Below are 25,277 nucleotides of genomic sequence, written 5' to 3' on the forward strand. Positions count from 1 at the left end.
CGACGCAGAAGAGCATTTGTTGAGGAGGCCTTCGAAGTAGTTTCTTTGTTTTCATTATTTACAAGGCTCTTTATCTGACGCTAATGTAATGAAACTGTTTTAATTGTCGGTTTCAGTATTCAGAGACACAACTTTAGGAATTTATGCCCTTAGTTAACGGGAGTGTTCTCGTTTTAGACACTGATCACCACACACAATGTGTTCGAGTTCAGTTGGACCATGAATCAATGGACGTATAAGTAAGTTCGTGATGAATCTGTATCCCCCCTTATACAGGTCCGTGGTTGGACGAAGTAACTTTGGATGTTGTAAATTATTGGCAAATGTGTCGGCGTGTCGACTGTTCAAAATTCTAAACATTATGCAGCTTTCAACTATGTTTTTCATTGCGAAGTTTTGAACTTTTGGACTGTACCTGGATCATTAAATCGTTCACAAATGTCTGCTCTCAAACAACTTGTAACTCGCAGGAGTGAATTGCATAGGTTAAAATACCTAGAGTCATTCGGCGATAACGACGATGGGGTCTGGTTTGAGTTGAATGATGGCATAAAACAGCAAGAAGATAACCATGAATTGCAAAGTGAACCTGGTGAACAATCAGCACTCAGATCAACAAATCACGTTGAGGGAAAAGGGGCAAGTCATGACTCTGTTGATATGGCAATAAAGGGTGCCAAAGACGTTTCACATGGAATAAAAAGACCTTTCACTACAGATGGAGATATGGTGTATATTTTCAGCTGGATTGACATTTTGATAGCTGTGGGTTCCATTATTGTCTTCATTGTGGACATCATCACTGATATTAAGCTTGCAGTTGAATATTACCGTGATTCTCAGTGGACAACAGCAGGAGTTACCACAGCGTTGATTGTGATTCCATCGCTTATCACTTGTGGGCTTAGTTTGCATTGGTACATCATTGATTTCAAGATTGAGGAACAGGTGATCCTTAAATCAAAGGAAGTACAAAAGCGTGTTTATGCAGCGTCGGAGAAGCTGTGGTTTTGCAGGTTTTTCTTTACTGTGCTTCAACTTGGACCGCTTGTTAGGTATGTCATTTTGCTTTTTCCTATTTCAAACAAAAGTCATGCCCTCTTTCTAGTTTCTTTACAGTCTCCTTTGTAGGCAGCTTTGGAAAGACTATCTTGGGAATATAGCACATACATACCATGACTACTTTCTCCTCTTTATTGTGGCAAGGAGTAGGGACTAGATAGAGTGTCAACTTTACTGTGGAAAAAGTGCATAGAAAAGGTGATGCGAACATTAAGCTAAAATAGCCCAAGTTTCCCCAGTGATGAGATATCTACATATTCTGTAATGTATTGATGTTAAATTTTTTTTTTTCAATTTATGCTATTTTTATGGTGATTTAAAACTAATTCTGCTTTTTAAAATTTTGCAACAGAACTGTTGAGTACTTCTATTATGGATGCAAAAGCCGCTCCAAGAATATCAGTGAACAAGACAAGAAGCGATATTTTCGATGGATGCTGTATGAAGATGTTGACAATTGCTTGCTGCGTTTGTTTGAAAGTTTTCTTGAGTCAGCCCCCCAGCTTTGCTGGCAGCTGTATATTTTTGTAAAGACAAAACCTGAAGATGATGTTATAGGAGGTATGTACTTATTCCTTATCATTTATGACTCAGAGGCATTTGTGTTTATCATGCTCAAAATCCATCCCAAATAGAAACTAGTATGTGAATCCTTTGGTATAAAGAGTGTATTTTAATTTTAAAACCATTTTGTGTAGAAATATGGTGTTGTCTATTTACTCTTAAAATTCACTTTACTTGACTTGGAAAAGATTTAGCATTTTCTTATTAATGTTTACATTATATACACAAAGAGGTGATTAATATAAAATATAAAATGTTGCATGTCATATTTTTTTCAGAAACCACACGTGCTGTTGCATTGCTGTCATCTTGGGTAAGCTTGGCTGTGTCTCTAGTCTCCTACCACAGATCTTTGCGCTTCTCGCGAGATGACAAAGAGAATCTGTCCTTGCGTAGTCTACCTTTCTACTTCGCGTGGCGTGCATCAGAAACCGGTGGACGTGTCCTGTGCATTGCTTTGTTTGCTTCTGCTTTTGACCAGTGGGTGTTTGCCTTCCTCCTGTTACACTGGGTGATTGCCTCTGGATGGCTTATGAGTCAGCACACCACCTTTTATGAAAACAAGCGTTGTCTGGAAAAGGCTTTCAATGTCATCTGTGGCTATGTCATGCTTTTCTGCTTTCTCAACCTGCGGGAAGGCCACACTAGGTTCCGATACTTACTGTTTTACTTCCTCTTCTATGTGGAAAACTTTGTCATGCTGGCTTTCTGGTTCCGTTTTACACGAGACCTGGGCACTTGGTTCCACATCTGGGGTTTCATCGTGGTCCTCATTTTATTTGTTCTGCATGTAGGTTCACAACTACTTTATTATGTCTATTTCCACCCCACTCACAGCATCAAGTTTTGCTTGCCTTGTGACAAATATGTAGTTTACAGTTCCATCTGCTACGAGGTTCATCCTGATACAGATGATGCAGTAGAAAGTCCAAATGAGCATTACACAAGAAGAGAGATGAGCCATGGGGACGAAGCAGATCCAAAGTTACCAAGGCGAATTAGCAGGCTTGAGGAGGAACATGAGAGTCTTCAAGAAGTTCGACCTGTCAAGAAACGTGTCCAAAAGAAAGTGTCCTACCAAGATCAAATTTCCTCCTCTTATTCTGATGCTGAAAATAGCAATGCAGAAGGTAAAGCCTTCATCTAATATAAGGTTTCTATAGTATTTCACCTTTGTGCAACAAGAATTAACCAAAAACTATCATCTGTTCTCATCAGAGGTGTGACAAGAACTATATGGAGTTAAATGTAGGCAAAACAAAAGAAGTAAACATGGACTTTAGGAGAATCAAAGAGGATTTTGTTTTACCCAGTGTGATACGCAGTAAATCTGTTGAAACTCTTTCAGGTACCTTGGTAAACAATTTTTGATTTCCAGCTCAAATGGAATTTAAGCACCGAAAACATGGCCAACAAAGAATGTACCTTCTGCATTAGCTAAATAGATTTTTAGTTAGTCAAGCAATCTTAGGCCATTTCTGCCAGTCGTTTATTGAGTCTTTTATCTTTTTCATTTGTATGCTGGTTTTGCAATCTCTTTATCCATGTTTGAAATAGTCTGAACAGTATTGTCCACATCTGTTGTAAGATGATTGGTATCAAACAGAGGGATTTAGCTTCTTTCTGTGATCAACAAATAGTAAGGAAAGCTTCACGCATTTTATCAATACCTGAACTTGTACAAACGAGAGAATTTGTATTATTAAGCTGAGGTAAATGCTATGCCATGCCTATACATAAAAGCAATAGGCACCTGAAATCATTTGTGCCATCTGCAGTCCAGCTGCTCAACCTCAGATGAATGTCAGTGGTGTGTGTGGTTGTAGGTGCGCACATGAATATCCTTGATGTAAGTTGTTTTGTTTATGTACACACACAATTGTCACTTGCCCATAACTTTTTTCTTTTCATTTGCTCATATTTTTCATGTTGACATTTTTTAACGCTGCACCTTGCAATGAACTTTATTTCTATTTTAATTTCTAACTTTTACTTTTGTGACTAGAGCACCTTCCCATGTTCAATACCCACTGGAACAAATAAACTTGGTCATTGTCATTGTTAGAAGGGAAACTTCAACATCTAAGATGTTTGGGATTAATTTTCAAGGCCTAAATATCTTGATTAAAATGCAATATTGTTAAAGTAAAGTTGTGGAAAACTCTCCTTGTGTGTCTATGTATGGTGCATCTCTCTAATTTATGTGGTATTCAAGCAACTTGTTCATGTAAGACATTTATTTCATGCACTATGGGTGCAAACCTTTTCAGCCTCTAAGTCTTTATCAAATTTGAGTGTATAATTTAGATCGTCCGTTTTAGGACTTAGAGTGTTGTATGTGAGGTTGTGACTCAAGTTTTATTAATGATAGGGACATTTCAAAGTGTAACATGTACTTAACATGTTTAGTTGTTTTAAAAGATGTTTCCCACTCCTGATTGCTCATGCGGGAAGGGCCCACAGATCCTTTAGCTATGTGTTTTGTGACATGTTCCCAACATCAGAACACAGTTGCATTATGGAGAAGGCAAACATACTTTTGTGCTCCAAAGAAGACTACTCATGGTCACTTAACACATGATCTGAGGCAACTTGAAGAAAAGAGAAAACTTAACAAAGAACATTGCTATTAAATTTTAAGGACTGAATAATTCTTGAAAGATATACTTTCACAATTTTATCATCATACGCGGATGAGCCAAATAAAATCTCAGCTTAACCCCACCTCTCACCATGCTTTGTGGAAGAACAGATTTACCCAGAGTTATCTCTAGTTATAGATCATATAACCTGTTTATATTGTCACCCTTGCCTCTTGCACAGCAGTTTGGATGGATGGATGATAACAAGGTAATGGGTTAGGACTGTATATAAATGGGTCTATAAAGCATACACTACCCACTTTGACCAATAGGCAGCTTTATAACACTGGTGTTGGCAGGGTATCCACATTGTGTTCAGCATGAGTTGAATGCTTTAAGTAAGTGATAGAAGCTATTTCTTTCCCTGCCAAAAGATTCTATGACAAAAAGAGAACATACTTTTTTTTTATAGATGTCATATGCAGGGCTTCTGCTAAGGCTAAATTCTTTGGGGTCCCGGGGACCCCTTCTTCAGATTTTTTAGGGGTCCCTGTTCTTTGCCCAAATTTGAAGGGGACCCCATTGACGAAAGTTGAAGGGGTCTTCCGAACTTTTAATGCGTACTGTACGCAATTTTTTGCGTAAGCAGAAGCCCTGCTTATTCATTTCAGAGAATGCATTACTTAATGTAATTTTTGATAAAAATATACTAGGAGATTTTGGTACAGCAATTTAATTTCTGTTGATGTGAAAAATAGACACTGATGTCACAGAACAATTTCATATTTTTACATTTTTATTAGACTACTATGAGTCATTTTAGATTTTGTTATTGTTAAAGAAAGGTAGCCTGAGTCAAATTTGTAATGTTGTTTGCCTCCAGGTGATGAACAGATATAGTAGTTATTATGTGCGCGTTAGATGTCTGTATGAGTATGTATGCCTGCCCTTGTGAGCAAAAGAAAAATGTCTGTCTTGGGTCTCCTCGACAGACAATAAAGTCTGATTTGATTTGATACAAAGCTGATGTTGCTAATAAGGAAATAAACTGCTGTCATGAGTTTTTCATGAATTATTTTCAGAAGATTATATCAGTTGCAATAGATCCCAGAACAATCTTATACATGTAGTTTGTTATCATGCCAACCTAAAAAGAGAGCTTTAAAAAAGCATCCTATGCTGGGATTGCAGGAACAGCTATTCTACATTAGTAACATCATGGGAATTTAGGATTCAATCCCTTTCCAACGACCAGGGAGAAATGTTGATGTCCAAAGTCTTATATTGGTCTGGTAGTTTAGTTTTTGGGAATTAATAGTTATAAAATTTTTTTATAACTGGCTGCTGAATGTTCCCTCATTTACATTTTAAAGTTTTGTAACACATTAATCTGGATTTTAAAGGCAGCAGATGTAATTTTTGCAAAGTGTTACGACATATCATTTTATTGAAGTAGTTTCCTTTTATTGTTAATCCACTTTTTCTTACCTATATATTATTTTAATCTCTCTTGATTACACAGGAACTGTGAAGATGTGGACATCTTGTGTTGGTTTTTATTCATTATGTGTTGTTACTGTTCTGTGCAAGTGCATCAGTATTGATATTAGACATTATTTTCTATAAGTAACATTTGTATTAAAAAAGGACATCATCATTTTCATTTCCAGTTTAACTCTGCATGCATTTATATGTTTGTGTGCATGTGGGCGTTAGTGAGTTTTGCATGTACATGCGAGAGAGAAAAATTGCTTCAGCAAGGGTGTGAGCACCTGTCACTATAATTATACATCTTAGAACATAATCCAATTATGTGTGAGAGAGCATTCATTTGTGAATTCATTAGAGATAAAATTTCCTTTATTTCTGAGTAGTAGAGTTTTTCTGATGGGTTTTTTCAACTCAGTTTTAGCTCATAATCTTACCAACCATGCTTCTTACCACACATGAACGGATTTCCTCCAGATTTATCAACATAGACCCTCTTTATGCTGTCACCCTTACCTCAGCAGAAATATATGGATGGGGAAGAGATTATAAGTTGAAACTGAATGCATACACTTGGGCCCTGCTTGTTGATAAAGAGAGATTTGAGACCAAGTGCCTGGGGAGGCTACTTGAAATCTACATAGAATGCAAAACCATTAACGTTATAGAAGCATCATCAGCACCTTAGTGGGCAGCTAAAAACCTCTTCTTGCACAAGCGAAGTGCCACCAGTGGGTTTTGGCCATGTGACCTGGTATGATACCCTTGTCATAAGACTGCTTTTAAGGATATCTTGGAAGAGGGAGTTGTTTCTATGGAAGAGCTGGCTTGCAAACATGTATAAGTGAACTCATTCTATACAGGACTGCTCACCATCACTCAAGACAGGCCAAAGTGGCAAGCCTCGCCAGCTATTGTGTCTATCCACTTGTTCCTCCTGATGGTCAGGACTGGAATACCAGTCTGTTTATCAACTAATACCAATTAAGTAATAAATAAATGAGCATGTCTTAGTCTCTTGTAGCATAGCATTTTTTTAGGGTAATATTCTTTATATTGTAAATTTTCATTCCCAAGTATCTTGACAGATTTCAAAGGATCTAGAATAATGCTGCTCATCTGCAGACCCTCTAGATGTAAACATATATCACCCATCATTTGTTGTCTTCACTGGCTGCCCTTAACTTTGTATTTTGCGGCACTGGTTATCGCTGCTGCTCACTCCCATCTATATGCCCGCATGACTTGTTCTGTCATCTTCAGACACCAAGCTTTGTCGAGTCCAAACAAGGATGTATGGACAAAGGTCTTTCTCCTACCAAGCCCCATCAACTTGAGAAATTACCTGTCAGCCATCACTCTGGTTCTCTTATTACCTTTAAGTCTGAATTTTAGACACATCTTTTCAGAGCAGGGACTTCAACCATAAACTGACCATGCGAGTGCATAACATGTGTCTGTATTGACTTTGCGTATGGGTAGGTGGGTCTGTTGTAGAAGTGAGCATGTCAGTTATATGTGAATATGGGTGCATGGTTGATAATGATTCATTTGACTTGGATGAGTCTATATCATTTCTGTAAAACTCTTAGACGTTATGGAAAAGCGCTATTTAAATGTTCATTATTATTAATTTTTTCCCCATATCACTCAAGTATATATCACATAGGTGTTTATTTTTATTATTATTTATTTTATTTTTTTTTGCTGCCAGAAGATGCTTTAGATAATTTACCGTTTGTGCTTTGTTCTGAAATTAAAAAAAAAATTCTGCCCGTTGTAACTTCTGTTTCTGTAAGCTGTTTTGTAAAACTTATCAGCTTATGTTATACCTTAATAAGGCTTAATTGTTATTATGTTATTATACCTTGTTTGTAAATCCTGAATAAAAGTGAAATTCCTTCAGCATTTGCCTTGTTTTATAAAATGAAATGACAAAGTCTTTGTATTAAGACATTTTACTTCCAGTTCATTTGGCACGACGCTTGGAAATCTAAGAACAAAGAATTGCTGTTGTCAAGAGTAATTCTCATCAAATCCACAAACTACCTAAACATATTTACACAGTGACTGTCATTAACAATGAAATGAAAGAGGGCCAGGTAGTATAATATCAAATATCCCCGCTAGAAGATTGCATTGGCTGATACATGTAAAAGAGGATGAACTATTCTCTTTGGTCTGATTGCTTCCTCGTCTTTTATGCTTCCATTCCACCACATGTAAGTCAATCGACTAAATCATAGACATTTGCGGTGCTATACCAATTATTTCTGTAAAACTAACCGAGCGGACGGACTGCAAACGTCGTTCATTTTATCGTACAGGTGTATGCGCTGGGAGACGTAAGGTGCACTAGGACTTGTATTTTTGCTTTTTCTCGATTTCTCCAGAGACTATAAATATTCTTATTCTTACTTGGTTTACTCTTTGGTCATGCGCATTGAGGATGAAGTGATGCGCATGCGTAGCCCTAGTTGAAAAATGGCTTCTTCAGAAGAGTCATTAGAGCACTTGAAAGAGAAACCGAAGCAAGAATTTAATCGGCACAGAAAAATAGTATTGAGAAACATCCCACCCAGCACCGAAGGGGTAATTCTTTGCATTTCTGATCGATTATGCTGTGATCGTCATGAAATATATGAGAAACAAGCGTATATGTAAATGTTAACAGCTGTACCGTTCTCGTCCGTTGCCGTTAGCGTTATCTCAATGAATAATTAATACCACGATAACCCCAAAACGTGCCAGTACTTACGACTTTGGTTTATATTGTGTTTCGCAGATATAGAGGACCTGTTTAAAGTATTAAAAACTAAATATATCTTTCAGAGTGCCTTCGTTGTTCAGTTTTGCCACTGCCAGAAATGAGAAATGGTTGATTGATCTACGATCTTGTCAGCTTAATAGATCCTTATTTGTGATAACACAATATTGCCAAAGGTCTTTAGTGAAATGCATCTTTTGTTTGATCAGGCTTAGGTTCGTCGCATTTATGTGACGGACTTTAATATGGTATTGGTGGAGGTAGACTGGCATACTGTGTGTATTGCTTTTCAATGCAATCATTTCAGCTTAACATTTACCTGGACTCATTCCCCATCATCTGTTATCGAGACATTGAAGTATGGCAAATTGTATAGTATTATTAAATTATAATTTTCAGAGCTACTCATGCTGCCTTAGTCCATTCCAAAAGCAAAAACAAAAATATAATGTTTACAAGTAACAGCTCTTCAAAGAGACAAATCTTTAAAACTTTTAGTGTATTGCAATTGTGCTAGAATTGTGACTGGTAAGAATAATGTAGTGAATATTACACCTGTACTAGGTTAGAGATTTAGTTCCCTGTTATAGAGACAGCTAAAAAATGGTTCCTGACTAAATGTCTCCATGCTGCTTCTTCAGAACGCAGAGTCCAGCTCAGCGTTTCTTCGTTTGGCTGTGAAATGTCAATTGAATTTACCCAGTGTTCATGCAGTTCTCTCAAGAGAGCTGAACTTTTAGTTTGACTATTCTTGATCCTTTTAGTGATTTGATTTAAAAAAAAAAAAAATTAACAATCCACATATTTATTTAAGAGCAGCAGCACCTATTACCTTTCCTTCACAATAATTGCATTATATATTATATAAAATGTTAGTGGTATATAGCATCATTTAAAAGCTACTTAACTGAGATAAAAAGAAATTGTTTAAAAATTGTACAGGCCCATGCATTATTTATGTCAGTAAGAATCAGGTGTGCTTGTCTCTACACTTTTTTAAAATGTCATTTACAAATGGTGTTTAGATTATAAAGTTCTTTTCTTTTTCATAGGAAATAACTGAATTTTTAGGCCCATACAAGGCAACCAAAATCGAAATCAGCGAGAGCCTTGATACAGGTATGTATATTGACTATGTTTTTGAAAAGTCAAAACAAAACAGTTATTTCACATATCAGATAATAGATATTATAAAAAGCTTATCAACATCTCATAAAAAAAATCTTTTTATTTGACAAAGTTTAATGCAGCAGTGCCAGATATTGCATTTCATGTGATACATAGTTCTTCTTTCGAAAATTACAGCTACTATTACCCTTGATGATGGGAGATTTCTGGAGGAAATTGTAAAAGAGCTCAGTGACACAAAACTGAAAGACAATGTTGTAACTGTCTCCTTCTGCTCCAATGACCGCCTCCTGTGTGTGGCCCACATGCCACCTAGGTACTCTGATGAAGAGTTTTTGAAGTTTGTTTCTCAACATGGACCTGTGAAGTACTGTTTCCTGATCAGATCTGAGACAACAGGTGATAATGGGAATTCTATTTACCTGCTTTAAATTGTAGCATCTGACAGAAATAGATGATGATGACATAAGAAATTGTTTGAACTTTAGAACATTAATCAGTGCTTAATCCTCTTAGAAAGGCAAGTATGAATTAGTGTGATGTCATATGATTTTACAGACAAGTTTAAAACCAAAATTTAACGGAAATAAACTTGTTCTAAATGATAATATTACCAAAGAAGATGATTCAAAATAATTGCATCAGTTTTGTAAACTTACCTTATAATTTAAATTAGAAATAACAGTCTGTGTTAAAATATCTCGTAAGATTTGGTGCTACGGTTTAAAATGCCTTCATGCAAAGTAGTATCTAACTTTGACATTGTTCTCATCTAAATTATTTTAATCATAGTATTAGTATTATTATTATTATTATTTACATGTATATTGTACCTGTGATATTGATTTTCTTTTTTTTAATATTTGACTTGTTTGTGGACAGGTCACAGCAAGTCCTATGGTCTGGTTGAATTTGAGGAACAGGATTTGGAAAAAATTCGCAAAATCCGTGATGAGCTGGATTGGAAGGAGGTGGGCAGCCAGGTGCTGCATGTGGACTTTGTGGAATCATCATTCCAGAGTTGGGAGCGCCTGCATTCACGCTGCTTGTTTCTCTCTGGGCTCCCCAAGTCTTTCACAGAAGTATCCAAACTACGGGAGATGTTCAGTGTGGTTACCAGCCCTGTGTACTGTCAGGTAGGTTTGAAAGTTCAGAGCTGTAAATCAGGAAGGGAAGGGAGAGTACAGCATTTGGTGTTTAGGAACAACAGTTCTTTGGGGGGATTTTGCTGTATTTACTGTTTGTTTGTTTCATGTGAAAGTTTTTAATAAAGGTAATTATACACTTTTATTCATAGCACTCGGTGATTTGTAAGAGTCATCCTAGAAGCAGGGTTAATGGGAAGTTATTTCTGCTACCAGTTTATACAGTTTCTTATGCTGGCGCTGGACAAAAGAAATAATAAAATTTCAGTGTCAGATTGTGCATTTGTCTTCAGAAATTTTCAAGTATTATAAATTATTAGATAATAGGGTTTGCACAAGGTTAGTATATGCAAGTAGGTCAGTAAGCAGCACGTATCTGCCTTTTAGGAGAGGTGAACAAGACAACATTTAAGTGCATGCTTTTGTGTAGAAGCAACTTGTGAAGCTCTTTTTTTAAATTATTTTCCTGCTGTTTTAGATCATGATGAAAGAAAAAGAGTCACTGGGCTTTGGCATTGTGGAGTTCCGCAAACCAGATGATGCAGAAGAAACATGGGAAAGACTACGAGGTCAAAAAATAGAAGATACAGAAATGACCATTACATTCTGCATTCCAAGCAAATCAGCAGTTGTCATCAATAACCGCATTATGTGGAAATATGTAAGTACACATACATGCTAAATTCCACAAGAGCATACCTATTCAGTGATCAGGAAGATTTTGAGTTATTATTAGATGGAAGAAATAAAGAGCTGTTTGTTGGATCTAGGCTATTTACTACATACTTCTGATATCTAATACTTCATTAATATGAGTGACTGTAATTTCTACAGTCACAATCCAGGCTTAGCGTGGTAATCCTTTCATGTGTATGTATATATTGCTAGTACAAGCACTATTTGAATTGCCCCTGGGTATCAATAAAGTTGTATTGTGTTATAGTGCATGCCATGTTTGATGTTGAGTGAAAAATACCATCCTACCTCACATTATTCTATTTATTTATATTATTAGGTCAGACAATGAAAAAAACATTTATCACATTTAATTTTAGGTGAAGATTTGCAATTTTTGTTTGAATCCTTATTATTAAGTTCATCAGAGAACCTAGAAATTTATGTTACTTGATATATAAATATGTGATAATAAAGTGTTTTGTTTTCCATTTGCTTGATAGTGTGATAAGCTACAGCAGAAAAGCAGTTTGTTACCAGACCCAGTGGCAACAAAACCAGTCATTGCTAACAATCCAGTGGTCCTTAGCCTTGTGAAACAAAATCCATACTGTGAGTTTATCATTGTTGTTTGCTGTTCTTTGCTGAAATTTCTCAACCCCACTCCACTTTTTTTATGTTTGTATAGAGCACCTATAGCCATAGGAAATTCTTATTTCAACTCAAATTCCAAATATCAGTTGGGTTTTTTTCATATACTTTTCGGTACATATTAAATGGTCATCTTATGGTGTGTTTTGGGCTTTTTAATGTAATTATTTGAACATTTGCCGCATTTGCACGAGCTGAGACCCTTTGTACTGTAAGGCACTCAGTTTCACAGCAATGCAAAATCAAAGCTCTCACAAGACAGTAATACAATATCATTTGTATTACTAGCTTATTACCAGCTGAGCAACAAGTTGTTTTTTGGGGTTTTTTTTTGACTAGGCAAAGGATTTATCATCAAAATAAACTTCTATGCAAGAAACAATTTTATTAATTTATGAGTTTGATTCCTTTGTATTTGCAAATACAGCTTTGTAGCAAGTTAGATATTGCTTAGTATTAACTTAAAGGCCATAAATTGTATGCAAGAATGAGAATAGCCTTTTGTCCAGTAAATTTAATTCTGACACTTATATTTGTATTTATATCATATAGAACACATAAGATTTGGTTAAAGTACTAGCTGTCAGAAGAACAGTAGAGAGCAAGGCAAAGGACGTCGAAATCACATGGGCCCAATTGAGGGGGGTACCCAAAACCTGGTCCGCTGGCGAGGTGTTGTTGCGACCCAATGGTCTACGTGGAGTAACAAGGAATAAACTAAACTAGCCGTTAATCTATGTAATTGCACATATAACTCAATAACACTCAGAAGTATGAACCTTTATAACCATCACTTATCATCATATATAAAGTTTGGTGATTTTTTTGGTTTGGAAATCATTGCTGAAATCAATAGCAGATTTTATGTTTAGGTTCTCTTGTTTCCTGCATACAGCAATGTACAAAACTAGCTTGAAACATTTGCCCATAAGTTGTAAATCACATCTGCCATTTTATTCATAAATTTTAGTAGTACATTTTTCATTGGTTTGTAATTTGAAGTGATAAATATTTGAATTAAACATTAAAAATGAAATTTAATACTGGTTTTTATAATTTTTCTTTAAAATGTAAGATTTTCTGTCTTATCACACACATATGCACAAGCTTAGTTTCTGTTTATCTTAATATCCATATCAGTCTCAAGCATATTTTTAATTTTTTAAAAATCATTTGAGCAGCTTTGGATATTTCATTTGCTGACTCTGCATAGTCATAAATTTGCAATTACAGAAAAACATCCAAAATGTCTTGCACTGGAATCACCTTGGAAAAGTCAGTTTTGCTCAAAATAGCCTAGATTCAGACATGACATAGCTGCTTATATTTTTCAGTGATGGAAGATTTCACTAAAGTGTTGATGGAAATGCAACAAGCATATGTGCAACACATGATGTCACCTGCAAACAAGCCAGGTGAGACTTTATCCAGTTTACTTTTTTTGTCTTTGTTCCTTTCTTTTTATTGTTTTTTTAAAATTTCAATCCCAAGGGGAGGGTTGATGGAAAGAGCATGTTTTTTATAAAAATTAATCTGCAACTGATCCCCTCAAAATCCTAAATGCTTCTTGTTGCTAATGCTTTTCCGCTGTTACTCATGTCATTTTGAGAAAACCCTTTTTATTTTGTTATGCTTTAGTAATGAAGTATATTGCTAAAGATGAAAATTAAATATCAATGAGTATTTATAAACTGAGAATATAAATTTAGTTCTTATTGATAATCTCACAGTTAGACATATTTGTGTGTATATAGACTTTGTGGTCGGTTAGAAGATTCCTCATGCTATAGGAGACCACAGCTACTGGCTGCTAAAGGTATAAAAATATTTTCACTAATTCAGATTGCAGAAGGAAAATTTAGGAAAAAACTTAAATGAATGATGTATGCAGAAAACTTAATCTTATCACTTACAGTAACTGTAGAGTTTTTACTTGTTTCATGCAAATTATTAAGATGGGCACTGTTTATGTTACTATTGAAGGTAGAGATCAGACTGCTGACAATATTTTCTAAAGATAATGGTTATCAGTTTAACCTTTAACAGACTTGGATCAAAAGAAAAAGTAGATTGGTTTAGGGTTTGATACATACATGAAAAATAAAAATTCATTTGAAAGGTTGTAATTGCTGTTGTCTCTAACATTTTCACTGACTTTACCTCTGTGTTGGCCGTTCTCTCTCATTCCCATTTTTGTAAAATACTACCAGCTTGCATTTCGTTAGGCTAGAGTTGCCTATAGGACTAACTTTTATTTTTGATCATTAACACTTCTTGTAGTACACTTGGCAAGTGAAGGAATTATGCTTCTGTTATTTTTTGAGTGAAAGTAAAAGTTACTGTACAAAACAGAGCAGAACTTAATAAAAAGGAATGTTTTTTTACCAAAGAAATTGCAAGTGTAAAACAGGAACTGTAAACCAGTGCAGATTTTTAGGGAAAATTTTAATATAAATCATAATTTTTTAAAAACAAGTTCTCTGGAGATTTAGGGAAATTGATTTGATTTGGAATCATAAGAAACAAGTAGTGAAGTAAGTATATTTATCCTTGCTTTGATTTGGTTTTCACATAGAGGTAACATGGATACTGATTGCTTTAAGGAATTGTGGAAAAAGCAAAAAAAGAGAAACAATTTTAATGTCCTGAACTTTTATAGAGATTTTCTAGTTGATCTTGATACAAGGAATAGTAATTGTGGACATTTTTTTATAGCATTAGTTACATCTGTTTTTTTTAATATGTTTATTGTTCCTTTTTATTTGTTTTTATTATTTATTCCTATTTACAACAGTTTTATGTATAATTGTCTCTGCTATGCTATTACACAAACTTTGCCTCAGCAGTTTAGGATAGGGGTAGGAGAGGTATAAGCTTATATGTGTGTGTATCACTTTGCATGTCAAAAAAGATATACAATTTTAAAGAAAATGATTTTGAAGGATACATTTTTCACCCATTGTGACTACTGTGTGTAGTGAAAAGAGACAACTAAATGTGCATTTGTATGAATAGTTCATGTGGTGATAGAGATTTTGTTGCTGTTTTCTTTGTGTGAACTTGCTGCTATATGTATTTGTAACTTTAAATCTGTTAAAGGGCTTAATGAAACTGGTGTTGTTAAATTTATATCTTCATTTGCTTCAAACAGGAAAAGATAGAGAAAATAAAGCTATTTTAAGTCTGTATTGATTAATAATTGTAGATTGGAAGACTCAAAATTTGATGGCTTTTCTTCTACTATATATATATGTATCCCAGAATTTTTAAAAAGTAAGTGCTGTTGAAGGTCACAATTCATTTTGAATGAAGAGTTTAAAATTCAAAGATTTTGTTGAACATTATTTCTGGGAACAGAATCTTCAATAGATGGCTTTTGCTTCATACAGAAATGTCCTTTGTGTCTTCTTTCACCAGATTAATGAAACTATCATGTTGATTTGTTGAATTTTCAGGCGGAGGGCTGTATCTATGCGAGCACAATAAAAGAATGTGCAAAGTGCTAAACGCCTCTCCCACCTAAGCGGAGTATACTCGGTATATGCATGACACAGCTACATGATTAGGGTCACATTTACCTGCACACACACGTGCATAAGCCACCCCCAGTGCAGACCCACAAGCGTGGAAGTAGCTGCCACGCTTCACAGCATTTCCTCACCTGACAGAATACATTCTGTGAGCATATATCCCTGTCCTGGGAAGAGAGGTCAATCTTCTGTCTGTCCCTGTCTTTCTTCACAAGCTTTACTGTTGTATTTTCTTGACCTGTTGCTCTGTCATCATGTTCCTTTGCCAACCATTTCTCTGTGCTCACAGTCTGTCCTTTATAAACACTGCAGTTTGATCAACTGTCAAAGATTCCTTGGCATCACAGCTCTTTTTTTTTTTTAAGAAATCTTTTGTGTACAATCTTTAATCTTATGCTCATTCCTTTTTGTCTTGTTGTGACACATGTCTGCCCTCCTCTCTTCCTTCCCAGACCTGTCATTGAACAAGAATCATGTCTTGCTTTTGTTTTCTTTTCATATACATGTACACATCCTTGACCTTACCTGTTGGCATCTGTTTTATGTCTATCAATTTCATCAGGTTGTCTACAGTGTATTCTGCTTACATGCACATTGGTTATAAGTATGCTGCATTTAAAAGCATGCTATGTCTGGATGACACTTGAATTTTGATCTGATATATATATATATAGAGAAAACAATAAATATATAGTTGTATTTAATTTTGTTCCAAAGGGTGTGCATATAAGTGGAGTGCTTTGTATTTCATTTTCACTTGCTTTTTCTATTCTCTATCATACACTTAATCTTATGCTTTGGAATCGGCCTTAATGTAGACTGTTTCATGCCTCCTTGATCTTACGCTTTCTCTGTTGCTGTCCATCTGGTCCTTTTCTGTCTCACACTGTCACTTCCTGTCTTTCAGGTTTCCCTTCTGCTCACACTTTGTATTCAGGAACCTCAAACACCACCAATCTCTGCTGCAAAGACTCTTACATAAATACCTTATTTAACACGCACTTCACTTTTTGCTTTTAAATACCCAGAAGACTAGAGTGACTGCATGAACCATGTTTTTATGGAGGCATTTTTATTTGTAACTTGCAAATGGCTTGCACATATAAACAGACTATAGTCTTCTGAAAAGCCTCCAACACCCAGAACAGTTCAAAGAAACATTAGTTCTCCCAGCAGAGAGAGAGCACATTTGGTCCACACATTCTTTGATAAAAGCGTGCGTGCAGGCACACACTCAGATATATATATGACATAACATGCACATGTGAATGCACTCAAAATTGAAATCCCAGAGCACAGTGTCATCCTTGCATATGATTACTATTCAAAGCAACTACCAGCTAGCTGTACACTGCATTCTGAGGTCTTTCATCTCGGAATTCAACACTGCTGCCATCCCAAGCTGCTGCTGCTCGCTGTCTGTCCCATAATACTCTGTTAACTCCCCCCTCTCCCCTTGAGATTTTCTTTGGGAAGAGCTGAAAGTACCCAGGTTTGTGTACAGTGACTGTAGTGGTGTTTGTTTGCAGGGCTTCTGGGACCGGCACCCTCCTTGCCCATGAGTCCCATGATGAATCCCCACCTGCAGTTAGGTTTGATAGTCATGATGGCGCTTCACATTCATTCTGAAAAGAAGAATCCAGTGAGTACTTGTTGGGGAAAATTAGGTGTTAGATTATGGTGCCCTGTGTTATACTGAAGATATAGACTAGACAAGGAATAGCCAAGTCCAAAGTAAAATTTAAAATACCACCACAGAAGAAGTACCTGGCCTAAAGTCATGCTTGCTCCCCCCCCCCCCCTTTTTGTTTGTTTGTTTCACAGAATGGCAGATTACATCTTATTTTGTTACCCCTCATAAATTTTTTTCAGGAGACTTGTTTGTTGATTTAAAAAAAACTATTTTACAACAAAACTTAAAAAGCCTCATGATATGGGTGGTCATTTTCTGTGGTTCTGTAGAGAGGTGAGCTACAGCTGATGTATTTCTTCTCATAGTTTATTTTCATTATGTGTAGTTTACTGGAGCTTTGGCCAAGCAGTTGAACACACTAAGTGACACAGGGTCTTCACAGGTTGGTTGTATTTGATTTTTTTATTGGCATTATAACTAAACGTTTGATTGTTCAGTAATCTGATTAAGTGTTGTTGCTTGACCGGTCTGAGTTCTGTTGCAAGATAAGTATAAAAAATTGTGATTATGTACATTTAAATACTAATATTCATGGGTCCTGGCTAATCAGCAGGCTGATAGCAGCAAAAAGCCGTCTATCCTGGGTGATCCTTTGACAGCACAGGCCAACATCTTGCTGACAAATCTGAAACAGCAGTTGAATCAGGTGCCTATCCCAGCTGCTGAGGTCAAAGAAGATGATGATGCTGAAAAGAGTGAATCAGAATCTGCCTCCAGTGACCCTTTGGTGCAAGGCATTATTAAAAAATTTATGCGCAATGCCCAGTACCTAAATCTGAGGTGAGACCTAGTGGCGTTTTTAATGGCTTTATTTTATTTGTTTGTATTTTTCTCATGTATTTTCCTCTTGGGAGAAAAGCATATGTGAAAGTGAAGCATGCAATACTGATAAACAAGATCTATCTATCAATACTAATAAGCAAGATCTAGCCAATTAGGCGAAGGGACATCACTCTGTAGATGGTATTATGCATTCAGTTGAATTGTGTTTTTGATCTTGCAGCTTGCTGGTCAATATGGGCCAGGTGATAACAGGTATGCAAGCTACCAGTGGTGATGTCTCTCCTGTAGCGGCGGCTGCTGCTGCTGCAGCAGCTTCTGTGGCACGTCATGCTGCTCTTGTCAATCCTCCTGGGTCTGGGAAAGGACTCTTAGGTGACCCCCCTAGGCCGCAGCCTAATCCTGCAGCTGTTCGCTTCCTGCAGACCATGGAGGCAGTGGCTTCACAGAATTTTGGTGGACAAAACCAGGGCTTTCTCTCAGCTCTCATGACCAACATCAATGCCAGTCACAGCACCATGGGCACCATTGAAAAGAAAACCTCCCTTCTAGGCGAGCCCCCAGCACGCCAGCAGCAGTCACTGTCCCATCAACAGCAACAAAAGCAGCAAGGTGGCGGTGGTGGCTTTGGAATGGGCATGAGTCGGGGAGCAGGCATGGGAGGTAGCATGGGGCCCATGGGGGGAACAGGAAGTAATGAGGGGAGCATGGGCAGCAGCTTTGGGCAGCAGCAGGGGTTTGGTGGCAAGTCCTGGGGTTCAGGCAGCACAAGTAGTTCAGGAAACTTTGGTGGGATGGGGAGGGGTCTGCTAGGCTCAGGAGCCAAGGCTGGGGGGATAGGGGGTTCTGGAGGGGGATCTGGAAGAAGTGGAAGCTTTGGGGGTTCTGGGGGAGGGAGTGGCATTGGGGGTGGATTTGGTGGTAGCACAGGTGGTGGCTTTGGTGGGAGTGGTGGAGAAGGCTTTGGAATAAGCAGCAATGACAGCTTCGGGAACAACGCTGGGGGCTTTGGCAGTACTGCTGGTGGATTTGGCAACACTGCTGGGGGTTTTGGCAGCAAAGGAGCCAGTGACTACTCCTTTGGTGGCTATGACAGTGGTTATGGGGTGAGTTTGTGTGGTGTTTTTTTGCTTTTTATTTTGTCAGAAAATGTGTTTTGGTGCTTTGGTTATTTCTATTAAAAAAAAATGTGTTTCATGTGCACCCAAATCCCATCTGAATGTAAAGGTTTTTCTGTTGAAATGCATGAAAGAGGAAAAGGACCAGATATTTCAGAACTCTTTTGTCTTCTTTTTAAATACAATGCTTTATTTGCATGTACTGCGAAAAGATGACTGTTGTTTATGCGTGCCTTAAAGAGTATCCTCTTCAGGGTAAACAGGCCAATTTTGTCTTGAGGAGGGGGGGATAGTTGTGCTATTTTTATACAGAGCTGACTCTGTGAACTGTCCGTACACTTGATTGTGAGCTATCCCTACAAAGATGAGCTGTCTGCACAGAGCTGAATGTCAGAGGACACTCTTGTTGCAAGTGTTTGCCTCATATGTAATGGCTGTGATGGCAGCTTCTGTCTCTCAGTTGGCGTACAGAGAAGACCAGCATGATTTTTGAGGTGGAAATAGGGCAGTGTTTTTCAACATGCTGTGTGTGGTGTCATTCTGTATGCTGTATGTCAGTTCTGCTGAGTAGAAACCATTTCATGTATTTGAGCTTGATAGGGCTCAACAGCATTTTTGTTTGAGGGGAGAACGTGTGACAAGGGAAGCATTATTTTCATGCATGGCTTTAGTGTTGACATTTGAATTGCAGGACATGTCAAGCTATAACACATCAGGTTATGGTGCAGAAGAATACAGCCAGTATCAACAGGTCTGAAACACATAAATTTGATGTTTTCACACTTGTTCCATTTTCTGCTAGCTTGCGTTCATGTTGCGGGATTCCATGCTGAGGTTTTATCCACATGTTTACTTCTTCTTCTTTTTTTTTTTTTAACACATATATGGAAAGACAGCACATTGCTCGTCTTTTCATCTTTTGAATCGTTCCGCCTTCTTTTTTTCCCACTCTTGCTGCTGCTGTGACTTTTCAAAACTTTGGAACTGAGGTGCTTTGCTTTTAAATTCATTAGTTTTTTTTTTTTCTCCCTTCCAATCACATTCAAGTTTCATCTTTAATGTTGCTATTTGCTTGCATTCCCTTGTCTAAAATCTGTTTACCTAACTACCTGGGATGAGAAATAGCATTTGATGATGGTTTGAAAGATTTAAAATTTGTGCTATTTATCTTGAATGAACAGTTTTTTAATTTAATATTAATAACAAATATATGAAGATACATGCAAGATAGTCGTGCTTTATTTAAAACTTGGGATATGAGTAAGTTTGCCATCAGGTGGACAGCTTTGCTGAATCTGATGAAATAGCTTGACATGATCAGCTAGATGTTGTAGCTTAATGTCACTTGCATGCACCATCCTGTTTCCTGGATCACCCTTTTTCTGTTTTGTGCTTTTGTTTCATATCTTGTAATCTTAATGTCACCTTGCTGGCTTGAGCATCTTCATAGATTCAGGCATTTAATCTCTTGCAGGGGAATTACAGTGGTGGCTATGGAGATGGTACCTATGGCGATCAGGTGTGTTGAGTTGGTGAAAATAGTTTTGTGAATGAACAGAGGATATAACTAATTCTCTGTCATTCTTTCCTCTCAATGGTTTGTGTGTCTTTGTTATGCTTTTAAAGTATTTTTTTTTTCATTCTATTGACATAGGTGTGATTAAAATTACTGATTTAAAAAAGGAACTCTCTTGACCTTACATAAGCTTAGTGTGAGGCCATCAAAATGTTACTTTTAAAATGTAAAAAGTTTGTTACAGAAGTTTTCAACTGATTGATTTCCATGTGTTTGTCATATTTGTAATTAGAGTGGCTACCAGTATTCTGATTATGGAGGAGACTACAGTGGAACGCAGGATTCCTACAACTATCAAGCTTCAAATAGTTATAGTGGGGTGAGAACACTTTGGCTTTCTAACGTTAGATATCAATAGTGCATATTTATTTATGTCATTTTGCACCATTTCCCAATTGGCACAACAAGATTTATGGCATTGCCATGTAACTTGCTGTAATCTGATAATAGAATTTTGCTTTTTATTCCTCAGAATTTTGGAGATTACACTGGTGGCTATAGTTCTGGGACTGCCAATAATGGCTTCGGCTTTAGCCAGTCACAGTCGGGAAACTTCCAGGTAGGTGCTTCAAAGACATCATGGGGTCTAGGAAAAGCTGATAGTAAAGTATGTGTGGCTAGTGAATGAAGATAGGTGTCTAGAAATGGCCAGAATGTTAGGATACTTTATAGGGATGCTGCATGGATGTTCAATTTTATTTGCCACCAGAGAATGCAGCACTTATCGTCCTGTGTAACAGTACAGTGGAACAAAGCAGTAAATTTCGAGAAGCTGTCCTGCGATAAGTGGTGCTTCTCTGTATGGCTGATGTTAAGGAAAATGATATTAGAAAAGTAACACTTCCAGCTCCTATATGGCTGGACAAGTTCAATTTTAGAATAAAAAGACCTTGCACTTGTAAATCTATTTACTGGGGATATACGCCAAAGACAAATTTAGAAATTTAACTTTTAATTTGTGTTTTCAGCTCTCTTGCTAGTTAGTAGTGACCTTTTGTCTTTCTGTCAACAGGAGGGTGGTGGGTATGGACGGGGAAATTTTGGCACTCAAGGAGGAAGTAATACCTACAGCTCACCCAGCATGGGCAGTGCTGCACGCAGCATGACCATGTCAAAAAACTTCTCAGGTGGGGGGGTGGGAGCAGGGGGAGGTACAGGGGTGGGGGCCGGGGCAGCCTTTGGTAGTGGGGCCACACAGCAGAGCAGCTTTGGCACTGGCATGGACAGCACCACTACCACCAGCAATAGCAGCAGCAGCCTCCTGGACACCCCCCGAAATTTTCGGACTTCTGGGGCACTTGTTGGAACAGTAGCTGCAGGGTCGGGGGCAGTAACCAGCACTGGCACTGGAACAGGTGTTGGGTTCGGGCAAGGAGTAGGCAGCACACAGATACGCAGTGGGATGTCAACTACTGGGTCTTACCAGGGATCAGGGGTGCAGGATTTTATTGGGAATGACGCTGGCTCCTACAGGACCATGGGCATGGGTTCTGGGGGCTATGCTGATGCGGGGGGCATGGATGGTTACACCAGCACCAACTATATGGGCGATTCTGCTGCAGTGGGAGGCAACTATGGAGGTTATGGTGTCAGCAGCAGTGGTTTTGGCACCTACGGCAGCACCACTGCTAGCTACACCACAGGCGCCACTGATTTCAGCAGTACTGTTGGCAGTGGCAATGGGACTGGAGGGCTCATGCCTACCCCTGGCAGCACAGTGAGTATTTGCATTTTCTGAAGCCAAGTTTCATGGGTACCAACATTCTATTTTATTTTGATATTTCCCAGTTTCACAAATTATTTTATGTCACAAGTTTCTTATTCAGTTTTGCATCAATTCTTTGCTTTTTGTTCTCTGCATATCTTCCTGTTTTTTAACAACCATCTCAGTTCGGTTAGGGTTTATTTGCTTTATGTTTAGTTTAATGAAAAATAATTAGAATGAAGACATTGACGGAAGGGAATTAATATAAATATAGGCTTGTGCCTTAGTAAGAAATCTCAGTATAATAAAATGACTCACATTATTGGTTGATCACCAGTGTATGAAAAAGAGAAAAAAAAAGGCCTTAATCATACGACCACAAACATTTGTCAGCAACTAGAGGAACCAATGATAAAATGGAACTGGTGGTTAGTTAACTTGCTGGGATTTGCAGCCTTTGATGACAGCCGGGAGCAAACGTGGCTACAGTCATCTACTGCCCAAACCTGAGCCCAGCCCTGAGGGAGACTACATTGGTCAGCACTCACAAGGTCTTGGTGGTCACTACGAGAAACGTCCACGTCTTTTCTAAAGACACTTCTTTGCAGCTGCAAGTGCATCATCTGTCTACTGGAGTCACCTTAGTGATACTCTTTGCTGTTTGTGTACATGGTCATTATAAAAAAAAAAACAAACATCCTTTTATGACATTTAACTGGACACTTAAAGTAGTTTTTTTCTGTTTAAGACTTTCAGATACTTTGTAATACTGTTTTAATAGTGTCTGCTTCTTCCCCTTTTCTTTCCTCACTTGTACTAAAATGCTGCCAAGATTTGAAGCATTTTGAATCGTTCCTTTGACCTTTGAGCTCAAACTGGCCTTTTTTTTTTGTTTAGGTGGGGGGTGTCTGTCCTGTCAGTTGTAACTTATTTTCATGTATGTGTTGACCATATTGCAATTGTTAAATAGGGATCACTAATGTACAGCTTGTGCCCTTTATATTGTACAGTGTTCAGTTGTGAGAAAAAGAAGATAGGAAGAAATGCTATTGACCTTATAGTTGTAATACTTGCCTGGCATTACTAACAGCTCACTTGCTGCCTCCACACAAAAGGGTCAGCTGAGAGAAGATGCCATGTTAAGACATTGAGAAGCTGGACATCAGGGGTTTTTTGCCACTGACAACGGTTTTATTGTTAAATATGCTGGGGATTGCTGTTTTGTAATTACTTGGTGTTCAGTGAAATTGTGCACACTGACATTTTAAAAATCATAGTTTTTTTGGAGGAAGGGGTGGGTTTGGTAATTTCTTGTTTTTTGGGATGTGGATGTGATTTCTGTTTATGTAAACAGCAGTCCATTTCAGCGGGCTGAAATCATGTCTGTTTTGATATTGCTTGTTAAAGTCTGTACCTTTACATGTATTGTTTGTCTCAGTACTGAAACATAAAATATCACTGGGGAAAATGAATACATGTAATGTTGGTTAATTTTTAAAAAGTGTTGCATATCTTGTTTTTTTTTTTTAAACATGTACTTTTCATCATTTCAACATTCAGCTTATGGTTAGTATAGTTAAATTTGAACAATTCATCTTGGCGTTTTAATTGATTGTATTTTAAAATGGTTGATTTGGGGAGCTAGCCGTGTAGAGCAAGCTGCCTTGTGTTGAATGGGTCATCATTTTGTGAATGTTGTCATCTTTTGAAATGAAAAGCAACATGCCAGGGAAGTGTGAGTGCTGATGACAGCCTGGTGTCGCCATGGGCGCCCACACCTGTTGGTGAGACAGTCGGCAATAAAACATTTTATACGGGATTTTTCTTGTTCGTTTAACACGTGTTTTGAGTGCAGGAAAGCAAGCCGTGTGCAAGCAAAGGAGTTCTCGTTGCTAATGCCAAAGACAGAATATAGAATGAACAGCGGTCAGACAAATTTTCCACTTCATCTTCTAGATTGAGGCTTTGGCGAACGAGCTTGTTTTACTGTCGTCACAAACGGGAAGAGCAGACTATGTGAGTTTTTGTGTTCATTTTCCTATAAATAGCAGACGTGAGTGTGGTGGGAGAGAGTAATATACCTCCCGTCTGGCACCCTGGTGGCCGTAACGTGACGGGTCATTCTTTCCTTTCTCTCTCCCTTCCCCCTCCAAAGCCCGCCGACCTGTTGGCCGCAAGGTGTTTGGTCTGACCATCTTGGAGTGCGGGAGAAATGCCATTTGACCTCAAGATGTTTTAGTTCGCTGGACAGTGGTTCACATACCACGGCGCCTCCCCATCCCACCCTCTCATTCGTTGTTTATATCTCAAGTGTTGGAGAAATACCACACCACCGCAAAGTGTTGAGGTTCGCTGGATAGCGGCTCTCTTACCTTGAAAACCCTCTGTCCACCTAGTTCCTCGTATTTCGAGGGCAGAAGTTCCACTTCGTCGGAGGATGTTGTGGTCACGCTTCTCAAAACCTCCTCCCTTCGTCTTGGTATTTAAGATAGATTTAGATAGAAAAATGCATTAGTAAAGTAGGCGCTGATAACGGAGTAGGTGTGAGGTCACTAGTAGAGTTGTATTGATACCCGTGTGTAAATAAATCCATTTTTAATTGACGTACCTATTTGCGAGACAGCACGAATGCTTCCTTCGTCCTCGTTGAATGAATGAAGTCGACATAATTTATGGGTTAATAAGTCTGTGTCATCCAGTGCTCATTAACATTCCGAAGTAAAGGAGTTGTGAAACGCATGATGAGACTGCGAGTCACCCGATACGAGTTTAACGACGCACCGACAAAAACACTTGAGGAATAAAGCAGGTCT

At 37.8% G+C, this 25,277-nt stretch overlaps 2 protein-coding genes across 4 annotated transcripts; both read left to right on the forward strand.

The window, feature by feature from the left end:
• The first annotated feature begins 2 nt into the window (after positions 1-2).
• LOC112558349 (XK-related protein 6-like) lies at positions 3-3,516 on the forward strand. The gene is made up of 3 exons (XM_025228801.1): positions 3-1,055; positions 1,415-1,623; positions 1,905-3,516. Exons 1-3 carry the CDS (start codon positions 439-441, stop codon positions 2,771-2,773), a joined length of 1,695 nt encoding a protein of 564 aa, XP_025084586.1. The 5' UTR covers positions 3-438; the 3' UTR covers positions 2,774-3,516.
• Positions 3,517-8,136: 4,620 nt separating this feature from the next.
• Positions 8,137-24,283, forward strand: LOC112558348 (spidroin-1-like). Of its 3 annotated transcripts, none has more exons than XM_025228797.1 (17): positions 8,137-8,288; positions 9,516-9,582; positions 9,769-9,990; positions 10,474-10,727; positions 11,215-11,397; positions 11,915-12,023; positions 13,397-13,477; positions 17,122-17,234; positions 17,611-17,667; positions 17,836-18,065; positions 18,289-19,171; positions 19,875-19,934; positions 20,658-20,702; positions 20,992-21,078; positions 21,232-21,318; positions 21,772-22,476; positions 22,919-24,283. In XM_025228797.1, exons 1-17 carry the CDS (start codon positions 8,181-8,183, stop codon positions 23,054-23,056), a joined length of 3,429 nt encoding a protein of 1,142 aa, XP_025084582.1. In that variant the 5' UTR covers positions 8,137-8,180; the 3' UTR covers positions 23,057-24,283. The 3 variants fall into 3 exon arrangements, with proteins under 3 accessions (XP_025084582.1, XP_025084585.1, XP_025084583.1); XM_025228800.1 differs by having other exon boundaries at positions 22,802-22,943; XM_025228798.1 differs by lacking the exon at positions 19,875-19,934.
• The last annotated feature ends 994 nt before the right edge of the window (positions 24,284-25,277 follow it).

The sequence above is a fragment of the Pomacea canaliculata genome, linkage group LG2 (genome assembly GCF_003073045.1).
Source record: "Pomacea canaliculata isolate SZHN2017 linkage group LG2, ASM307304v1, whole genome shotgun sequence".
NCBI lineage: Eukaryota > Metazoa > Mollusca > Gastropoda > Architaenioglossa > Ampullariidae > Pomacea > Pomacea canaliculata.